The sequence below is a fragment of the Channa argus genome, chromosome 8, assembly GCF_033026475.1.
Source record: "Channa argus isolate prfri chromosome 8, Channa argus male v1.0, whole genome shotgun sequence".
Lineage (NCBI taxonomy): Eukaryota > Metazoa > Chordata > Actinopteri > Anabantiformes > Channidae > Channa > Channa argus.
In genome coordinates, this window is record NC_090204.1 from 18,460,445 (window position 1) to 18,471,104 (window position 10,660).

At 39.2% G+C, this 10,660-nt stretch overlaps 1 protein-coding gene across 1 annotated transcript; it reads right to left on the reverse strand.

The window, feature by feature from the left end:
- Positions 1 to 1,065: 1,065 nt before the first annotated feature.
- On the reverse strand, positions 1,066 to 6,061 carry ttc22 (tetratricopeptide repeat domain 22). Its single transcript, XM_067514285.1, has 8 exons — positions 5,649 to 6,061; positions 4,980 to 5,280; positions 4,458 to 4,513; positions 4,256 to 4,371; positions 3,445 to 3,563; positions 2,599 to 2,760; positions 2,284 to 2,436; positions 1,066 to 2,209 (listed from the first exon to the last, which is right to left on the reverse strand). Exons 1-8 carry the CDS (start codon positions 5,909 to 5,911, stop codon positions 1,673 to 1,675), a joined length of 1,707 nt encoding a protein of 568 aa, XP_067370386.1. The 5' UTR covers positions 5,912 to 6,061; the 3' UTR covers positions 1,066 to 1,672.
- Positions 6,062 to 10,660: the final 4,599 nt, after the last annotated feature.

Genomic DNA, 10,660 nt, shown 5'->3' on the forward strand with positions numbered 1-10,660 from the left:
AACAGTTAAAATTATGTTCGACAATTAAAACTTAAAACTTACCTGACTAAGCTGAAAGTCCTGCTGTCACCTGTGAAAACTATATTATAACATCACATTTTGTGAGGCGAGGCTTCTATACTGAAAATACAAACAAACTATGCTGCCGAACCTGAAACTGTGGGCAAAAAAAAAACACATCACACATTTTGAATAGCATGTCTATTGTGTTTTACTAGGCACAGCAGGTGTGGCAGAGCAGCCAGTGGCAAAACAATCTGAGAGAGCCACACACACCAAAACCTGTGCACCATAAAATGCATAAATACATTTTTATTACTTTACTTTGCATTTGACTATGTTGCACCCGAACTACGAGAAGTTTCATGTGTCTTCCCAGATTGGACAAGGAGAGACCATCAGTCCAGTTTAATCCCTGCTGACAGAAACCTTCCCACTCTCCACCTCTGACAAGCCTATAAACACAAGCATTTTAGTGTTTGCCACTGTGTGATATAAGAAGCTTAGAGTTGTGTGGGCCAAGCAGCAAATTCTGCAAAATAGCATAAGGAAACAGAAGCTGATCAGTGCAACTCAATCGATGTCTCAGTCCCTGTTCCAAATGAGGTTCAGTATATAATGTTGTGATGTGCCATTTCACATGCATATTGCCCTTTATATGTGTTTGGGATTCAATTACTAATACTGGTGGGGTGTGACATATTTTCACTTTATTTATTTGGATCCCCATTAGCCACCACCTAAGTAGCGGCTACTCTTCCTGGAAAACTGTTGGAAAGGATCAGAGACAAGTCCACAGAGAAAGACGGCAAGAAGCAGTAAGCTCATTCTCAGAGCACATCTGTGCCCTCATCCTCTGATCTAACACAATCATCTTCATCATTTTAAATCATTTCTGTTCAACCTTTACTCACTCAATAGGTTGCTTGAGCAAGAAATACAATTAACTATTACTTACTTTTAATCACAGTGGTGGAAAACACTTAGTGTTCATCTTGGGTTGAGCTTCAGTGACACTCTTCATTTAACCTTTCTGCTTATCAAAATCATACATTGCACATCACATTGTTTACAAATTTGATCTTTTATTTACTGTCTTTTACTTTCTGTATTTTCACAATTGTCTTATTCTATGTTCTGTAATCTTTATATTCTCTGTCACAATCGTCACCACCAAAGGGGTCTTCCATAAACCAGGCAGCTAAACATTGCAAAGCCTGCCTCCATCTGCTGGTCACTGGTGGCACAGCATGAAGCTTTTCACCCCAGGCACATTTATTGGGATTTATTACTTACACAATAGTCGGACAATGTAAATACACTCGACCAGTCTGTCTTCAATGTGACAATGCTCTTAAAGACCAGGACTCTTGTTTTGTAAGAAAATGAAAGATTTAAACCTATTTTCTATTCTGAGGAAAGTTTACACTGAGGTGTAATACTGTTGCTTTTTCTTTTCCAAAAGTCTTCTGGGGTTTTTTTTTTTCTTTTTTTTATCCCATCAAAAAAGAAATAAGTAGAAAGTAGTAGAAATAATACCTAGTTTCAGTTAAGATGGTTTAATTACATTGCATCCCTGCTTTTGATATTTATCTGTGAAGTACTGTGAACAATTCAACTGATCACTACACGTCTGGTCGCATTTGATCACATGCCTTTATGTCTATTAGCTTCATGTGTAGGAAAATGATCTTCCAATCGGTTTCCGTTTGGCCAGTCGTTTAGGCACCACCGTATCCAGCAGCCTCCTCACTAGGTCCAGCCGTCCTGTCCTAATCAGATCCCTGGATAACTCCGTTACCTCTGCTGTGTGAGTCCTGTAAAGGCGCCTCAGTTCGGCCTTCACAAGGTCTGTCGTGTAAATTGTCTCTGCCTTTTGTACCCACATCTCCAGCTGGGTGATGGCAGGGTTGGGGTCAGGGCCTCCATGCATGAACAGAGCCAGGAGGGCCTGCAGGAGGCAGCGCAGAGCTACGGTGTCTTTGCTCCCCGGCCTTTCCAACTCGATGGCCTGTTTGAAGCACTCTGCGGCGTTCTGTTCTTCACCCTTCAGCAGGAGGCAGCAACCTCTGAGCACGTGGACGTCCTGCAAGGTGTCACCCAACTCAAACTGCAGGACATGGGACAAGCTCACCAATGCGCTGTTCACAGCACCCTCATCCACCATAATGCTCTCCTGGAGTGCATCTACACCCATGTAGTAGTAAACCTAAAAGAGAAAACGTGAACCTGAAAACTGTATTAAATCAATTGCTGTTGTTCTTTAGTAGTTCATGCCTTTACCTGTGCCATCTCCAGGTGAGTTCTCAGACATGGACGTATAGCGAGCACCTTGTCCAGGTCGTTTCTGGCCTCAGTTAGCTGCTGTCGGTCCGGGATGCTACCTAGGCCGTGTTTTGCCTTTTCCAAGTCCCTTATGTAGACCATCATATTGATCTAAAAAAGAATATTGTATTAATATTTAATTTTACCATCTGTATTAATCAGCGCAACAAAACCTTTAGCCAGTAATGGACTTTATCTAGCATTCAAGGCAATTCACTGGTTGACTGGGTTTTGCTGGTTGGTTTCTGTCTCGGACATGATGTACTTCAGTACCTTGGCGCGGGTGCAGTAGGCCTGCCAGTTTAGCTCTGGATCTGGCAGGACATTCAGGGCCATGTTGCAGATCCCTGTGGCCATCTCATGTTTGCCCATCAGAAAGAAGACCTTAGCCAGAAGGTTCAGGATGAATGCATCATCACTGGCCAAGTTTATAGCCTGAAGACAAAGACAGGGACATAGTATTGTGGAGCACAGGAAGTGGTGCTTCTGTGATTGTGTTTTCATTTCATTTCAAACAAAGATTCAGTTGGAGGCGTTAAAAACAAGAATGGAAGGAATGACGTCTTTATTTGACAATAGACACCAAAAGTTAGCCCTCCTCTTGGTAAGTTAACTATAAATTCATTTTAATTTCTGAATAAATACCAATGGTATTAGCTGAATGTTCATTAAATGTTATGTTGATAGAATTTTATTTTGCTTGTTATCCTTACATAAAGGAATGCAACGTTTTGTATCCAACTTTAATGTATAGCTAGCTGGGTGAACACCAAAGAATAAATATGAAATTAAATCACAACAAATAAAAAATGGCTTTTATAAATTGACACAGGTGATGCTACAACTAGAGCATTCACTAAGTGTTGTCTAAATTAATTTGGTCACATACAGTGTAAATGGGTTTTTTAAACAACGTCAGTTATTATGCAGGTGCTATGAAACTGTTGCTATTAGCAACCGCCTGGTAACCCCTAGCAACATGACGTTCAGCTGATACCCGCCACAAGTGGAGAACACTCTAAGGTATTTTTTTAGATTTAACAAGTTCTAATGGTCTACGTGAAATACTGTTTACTTTATCTTTGTGAAGATGCGTAGAGACGTGTGGTGTTAACTCACAGTTCCATAGCAGGAAAGAGGATCAGAAGCTGAGTAGCCACAGTCATGTATGGACATGGGCACAGTGGTGAACTCGTCCTTCCTCTCCAACATGATACCAACATAGAACCAAGCGAGAGCTGAAACCAGAAAATGTTATTTATGTAAAACAACAGAAATGAATTAATAGGCATCATGGTCCCTTGTCCATGTGACTTTGCTGCAATCTAATCTACTGGGGACAGTAACAGTATGAATACTACAGTTCAGTATAACTCCAATAAACAGTACAACATTACAGTAAAAAAAATAATAACAGAAGAGTAAAGGAATAGGAATACTAGAAGTGAAGCACAAACAAAATGAAATATAACTAAATTCAGTATATTTATTGAATATTAATTTTATATTAGTAATACAACATTTTAGAGGGTAATAAGAAACTTTTTTGATGTCTACATATGGATATTTTCCTGGGTTAGATTTTAAATAAAAAATGTGTTACCTGTATGTATGTACAGTAGTAGGTAAAATTAGCAATAACTACAATATTAATATAAGCTTTCAAAACGTTAATGCATCAATAACAAAGTTTAACAAAAAAAATTTAACATTAACAGGAGTCACTCTGCATCTTATTCTGATACATAATACATTCAGCTGGTACTGTAATAGATTAATACATTTACTTAATGTTGTAGTTTTAATTTAATTTACTTCTTTCACCACCACCTAAATCAAAAACTGTCATACGAGTTGGGAACATTCTAATTAATGCCTCCTAATGGAAAAATAGAGAAGATATATTAATGTAGAAGCATACAGTGTTTACCTTTGTGTTGTAATTTCTCAGAATTGATTGTTTCTTTAAGAAGTTTCAGCCCCTTATTGTAATGAGAGAGTCTGGAGTATTCAGAGTCCGCTTTTGTCTTCACTATGTCATCCAACCTGCAGGGAGAGAATAACTTGGTGAATATAAAACGTTAATCGATGCTGCTTTTATTAGTCCAAACCCTCGTATAGCCGTTTTGTACCTGACGTAGATGACTGCCATTTTATAAAACCAGCTTCGTTTTTCCTCTTTTGGAATCTGAAAAACAACACGTCTTTAGTAGCTCATTAAAAATTACATTTACTGTTCAGGAATAAATTATTTTTTCAACAGACTTTTGCATCTGTTGTGAAATGCATGTACGAAACTAGGTTTTATTGGACACATTTGTTCACATTGCGGAAAGGTGTGTTTCATAATCTGAAATCCCTCTGAGCGAAGAAGCCACATCTCCTAACTTCAGTGAGGGTTTGCAGCCAATCATAGAAGAGCAATGAATTTAATCATATCTAAAGATTAGTAAAATTGCATTAAAATACCAACCTATTACCACCAATAAAAGGCTGGAAGGTTATGCGTCACAGAAAGATGCATGTCTTCTCATTACATACCACATAGTTTGTCTTACAAAGCTCCTCCTTTACATTTACACTCTACATCAACCCTAAACTGTTAAGGACACATTTACGACTTTTCCCTGATCATTAGTTAGTGTGTGTCTCACCAGTTGTCCACCATAGTGCAGGGCTCTGTTGTACAGTGTCAGTGCTGCCATCAGCCTCTCTCTCAGGTCATCCTCGTTGTGCAGCTCCACATCATGGGGATAAATGTAGGCCTGCTCAGCCAGACAACGTGCAGCCAGCAAGCGGGTCTCATCGTGAGTGGCCTTTCCGGCATCTAAACCCATGAGGCTGGATACTTTCTCCACACACTCCGCTGCATCAAGCTCTCTCCCAAGCTTGTCGTACACATAGCCCAGGTTAGCCCAGGCGTTAAGGTTGCCAGGGTCTTCTTTGCAAATGCTCCTAGAAAAACAAACCACCCAGACATATATATATATATATAACACTGGTACTAATTTAAAATGTGTGATAATTGTTTGGTTTTCAGCAAAATATATAACAATAAACTGCCAGCAGCAGGGAAATCATATGCATAGTTTACTTTAGATACTGATAATGAGAAATAGAGTTGAGTGATGAGTAAAGTGTCTACAAAGCATTTACAGGAAGCGAAGTGAAAGCATGTGTAAGAGACAGACTTAAGCCCTCAAACACATCTTGTTAGCTCTTACATTTGATCGCTGTCCTAAATGCAACTCTGAGAAATCCAACATGGTAACTTAATATTTAAAACACTCTCCCTAAAAAAAAAGATTACACGGTGTTGTCACCTAAATATTTCCTCGGCTGTATCCAGTTTTTCGAGGTGAAAAGCCAGCAGACCCAGAAGATTTCGAACAGCGTAGTGTAGACATCCAACTTCAGCCTCTAGCTCCCCTTGCAAGCTCTCCTGTTTCAGATAAGTGTCCCTGTGCCGCAGCTTCATGGGTCCAGCAGCATCACAGTTCAGGTTAAGCTCCAAATGGAAGTGACCAGGGATGTAGTCCATGTCCTTTATGAGAGACTCAATATCATTTGTGCTGTCTGCCTCCATCACCTCCTTCTCCTCACTTTAAATCAAAGTAACGTCAAACGAAAGCTCACAATGCAGTAAAAGTTCTGTCTTTATATATTTTGACTGAAGGCCCTACTTAAAAGACACCTTGTCCTGTTCAGCCTATGATTCAGTCAACTGTAACATAAATCACCAACCCACTCTTGTCGCCTAGAAGCATTCAGGTTGAACAGGTTGGGTTTGGGAGTGACTTGGGAGTGGAATAGTGTAACAGGCAGATGGTGTATGAGTATAGATAAGTGGGTTTTTTTCCAGGTCCCTCTTTTGGTATTTAACTATAAGATTCTCTGTATGTTTTAACCAGTAAAAATCATTATTAGTCTATATCTGTATTCAGTTTTCTTTTCCAAAAAGGAAATTGCGACACTTGGAGGTTATCTAATCATTACTCTGTATAACTCTTATTTTAACCCATTTGGATCTTTAAGCATATAACTAACTAAGGGCCCTTAAAGGGACATGATATTACAGCATGTCTTGAGTTTTAAAGAAATTGTTATGTTTTAGCCCCCACGCCCTCCCCCTCTGCCTCTGTTTGTGTGACCTGTATCCAACACAAGAATGTGAACCATCAGGCTCGGGGTGACTGGGGCAACAGTTAAGGAAATGCACATTATACTTGATGTTATACTAAACAGCAAACCTATTTAAACAAACCTATAATTTAGACAAAACCAAACAAAATAACAGATACATCTAAAGAAAACCACGGCACTATGATGAGCTGTCGACAGAAAACCTTTTAAACAGAAAGAGTTTTCCCAAGTCGCAATACTACGAGATAAACGTGTCATGAGCACATTCTTTGCATGCAAACAAACCAACCTGGATAAAGGTGGAACAAAAAAAATGCATAGTCAACTACCAATAGTTCAGTTAAAGGGATGAAGGTGGTATTGAAATAGTCATGTTTTCTGATTATTCAAAGTAAATGTAAACAAAATACATGAGCTGTATGTACAACACTAAAAAAACCCTCAATTATTCAGTATCCTGTTGATGGACATGACTACTACAATCCACAAAGGAAGTGAGTAACCGCTAGAAATCTAATATAATGGTTGGACTGAAGGGAAACCATAGTCTCTTTGTTAACCGTAATGACTGTGGCATTTGAAAACTGCAGTTTGATTGATGTGTGACACATTCCCTCTTAGTGTTTCCTCCTTTCTTGCATAGTAGCTTCCAAAGTATAATGCAGTATATAAAGATCTAGGTACTCAAGCGTAGGTCTTACATGTGCATTTTCCGATTTGAGCATCCATGTTAATCTATATACTGTATACAATTAGCATGTGGTTTGGAATTATGGCACAACAAGGGAGAAAACGGAAGCTTGCTATGCTCGGAGCAAGGACGACCCGACCATTAGCAAGGAGCTAACAGGGAGAAGGCGGCTATCAGACCTTAGTGCTCTGAAAGCATTAAGAGTGGTCTTTCTAACTATAACATGCAGGGGTTTTTCGTGTGGGTACAAACAGAATCAGCTAGAGCAATCTCATGCAGGGGAGAACTTGCAAACCCACACACAGAAGCCTCAGTGAGGTTCAGTGCTGAACCACCTATGCTGCCTCTGAAGCGCCTAGATGGAGTTACCATGGGTTACGTGTACATACTGTGTTTTTAGCACTGTACTTCTGTCTCCATGTGGGTAGTGTTGGTTTTTCTTCCATATATAACATGCGAGTGCGCAGAAATCCTGAAAATGTTCTCCTCTCAACAACTGTTGCCATGGTGGTCATCATAGATACCAGGATGATGTAATGTACTGATTACAGATTCCTGTTTCCGAGAACCATTAAAGCCAAAGACAAAATTGTGCAATTTTGAGCATACTTTGCTCGTAAAGGCTCCAATTTAGATGATAGATTTTACATTTTCCAGCAGCCAAGAGACATAACAAAAGGTAATGTGGGGGATAATAATGCACTAAGCCTTGACAGTGTACCCATGTAGACTGGGATTAGGATGTGCACATACTGATAAAGGATATCTGCTTATAAAATAACCCCCTTTTAACCCATTTAATTGTTTTGATTTCTGTCATTTCACGCTTTTAGTTAATCTCAAATTGAAGTAAACCTATTTTGAGGTATATTTTTTTAGCATTATTTAATGTTTTTGGAGCAGTTACCAATATGTAAACAAAATTAGGGATGACAGTGGAAGGTTGTGTTTGAATGTAAATTCCTATGGAAAACTAGCAGTGAACAGCAATTACGCATTGAAATCCTCTGAATTCCATCTTTGCAGAGACATGAGCATAACTGGGAAATCTGGGGCCCATTGTTGCGACATGACACTGAATCCAAAGAATTAAAGGACCACAGGAAAGCTTCTTTACGCCGCTCTATCCCCTTCCACCAAGCTGAGCATCTGTCATTAATACCTTTTTTTAAAAACATTCTATCTGTGGGTAACGCTGGCTGTTCACTATTCTCGTTGTAACTAAAGGAAAAGAAAAGTAGCTTCATCCTCATATGGTGCTACAGAGCGAATCCTGAATCCTGCTTTAGAACAGCTTTTCTGCAGATGGCCGTCGCTGGTTTAGCCATTTCATTCCCCTGAGACAATTAGTGTCTGAAAACACCTCTGCCTCTCTGAGCCACTTCATCACTGTTGACTATGACTGTATTTCCATTCTCAGTCAGCTTCTCTCAGGCACGCCGAGTGAGTGTTTGCAGTGAAAAGTATCTCTTCAGCTCTCCGGAGGCCTTCTCTGACTGCAAATTACACCACTGAATGTCTCTTTGTCTTGTCGGTGTGTAACAGGCATATACAGCAAGTAATGCAGCATTTTCAGCAAATTGTAGCCAAGCAGATTGACCAAAAATGATGACTCATGGTGTTCTTTGATGATATTAGCTTCATATCTGTTTCAAATTTTGAACTGCTTTCCACCCCTAAGGAAACTGTCAGGTGGGAAACAGGCCCACCGTAAAACATATTGAGTTTTCTAACTATCCATTTCCATTGACAGCAACACTTAATCTCCACTAACCACTGGCAATAAGATACTTCTGCCAGCCAGTGTCATAACCACAAGCTTCAGTCTGATGTGTTATGGCAGACTCAGTGCCTGTAGTTCCCCGTGAGAACGTCAAGGCCCCTCAAGGGCAGAAAAAATCTGCCTGCATTGAGTGTGAGAAGCTGGGAGACGGTTGTTGTGTACAGTAATGAGATTAATCTTCGGAAACACAGACGTCTGTCATTAAACTTGTACTGAATACTATTCATTTACCCGTGTAACACCCATGAACAGCTACTGGGTGAAATTATTTTTAAATCAGCTGAACATATGTAGGAGAAGATTGACGGTTTTCCATAAAGGTTAATACTTCACATTGTCCTTTTATAGGCAGCTGCAAAACAATTATTTGGAATAAACAAATTGCTGAAACTGACTCATGGTAAGGTTTTATTGTTTGCATGACTGAGCCTCACTTAGCTTTTTAACTTACAGTATTGATAATTATACTACATGTACTGTATGTCTGCTAATGCTGTTTGTTTGGTATAACAGTATGTAAAGGTGTAGTGTACAAAGAATAATGTTCCTGCATGTTTAATTTTACTTTTGTAAGGATGGGAAGTTAGGGATGAGGATAAATGTGTGGCAGGGAACACTTTTACAACAACAATGCAACACAAACCTTCAGAATTTATTACAGTTGCAGTTCATTAATAATCGGGTTAATTAAAGGGGTTATTATTTTAATTATGCATTGTATTCTCCAAAAGCAAGTAATTAAGTTGCAGTATAAGCAGATTGTTATATTGCTTTAGCTTTTTTTGGCGATCTGGTGCTATATAAACAAATCTCAGCTGAAAATAAAAATTATATAATAATACTTATGATCATGAAATACATCAATATTATGAGGCACTATGCCATATTTAATGTAGGCCTACGTGATCCTACGTGAGAAAGAAGGATCATAGAGTCTCAAGCATGATATAATCAGAATTCTAAACATGATAAATTACTTGAAGTTTAAACTTATTTGGCATGTGGAACTGCAAATTGTATATACAATTACCTATACAATATACTGTCTACATAGGCATAACATCATGAGCACCTGTGCAATTTAATACAACCCAATACAGTGGCTTTGCCGTGAATATTATTTTAACATGATTATAATTTATCCATTTTAAGTTTGAAACTGTCAGAAAGGTGATATTTTACTAAGTGTTTCTTATTGAGGTCATACTGGGTGGTGGAATCCAATGGAGTGCATTGTAAGAAGAGGTGGTTCTAATGTTTTGGCCACCATATTTTAAATGATTTATTTATTTATTTATTTTGTCCTTTCAGCTTATCCTGTGAGTTCAGTGTCCCCACAGAGGATTATTTGTCTGCATGTTGATTTGGCACAGTTTTTACGCTCGATGCCCTTCCTGACGCAAACCCTCCCCCAATTTCCCCCAATTGCTTGGACCGGCACTGCCCAGCTGGGGAGGGGAATGGGCTGTTAGAGGTTCAGTGTCTTGCCCAGAGACACTTCGGCATATAGCCAGGGATCGAGCCACTGACGCTGTGGTCGACTGCCTTTACCAACTGAGCTAAAGCCGCCCATATTTAAAATGAATGGGGTGGCCAAAACATTACAACTACCTTCTCTTATAATGATGTATTGGATTGCATTAAATGTACAGCTGGTCATAATGTTTTACCTGATCGGCGTATAAAATAGGAATTTTGCTTGCAAATATGTCCAGTAC

Bases quoted from the DNA above. Each gene is read 5' to 3' on its own strand.
- ttc22 (XM_067514285.1), bottom strand. From the start codon at position 5,911: ATGGAGGCAGACAGCACAAATGATATTGAGTCTCTCATAAAGGACATG. The intron at 4,514-4,979 runs GTGAGACACACA...GTTGTTTTTCAG, and splicing joins TGCACTATGGTGGACAACTG to ATTCCAAAAGAGGAAAAACG. The intron at 4,372-4,457 runs GTACAAAACGGC...CTCTCCCTGCAG, and splicing joins ATGGCAGTCATCTACGTCAG to GTTGGATGACATAGTGAAGA.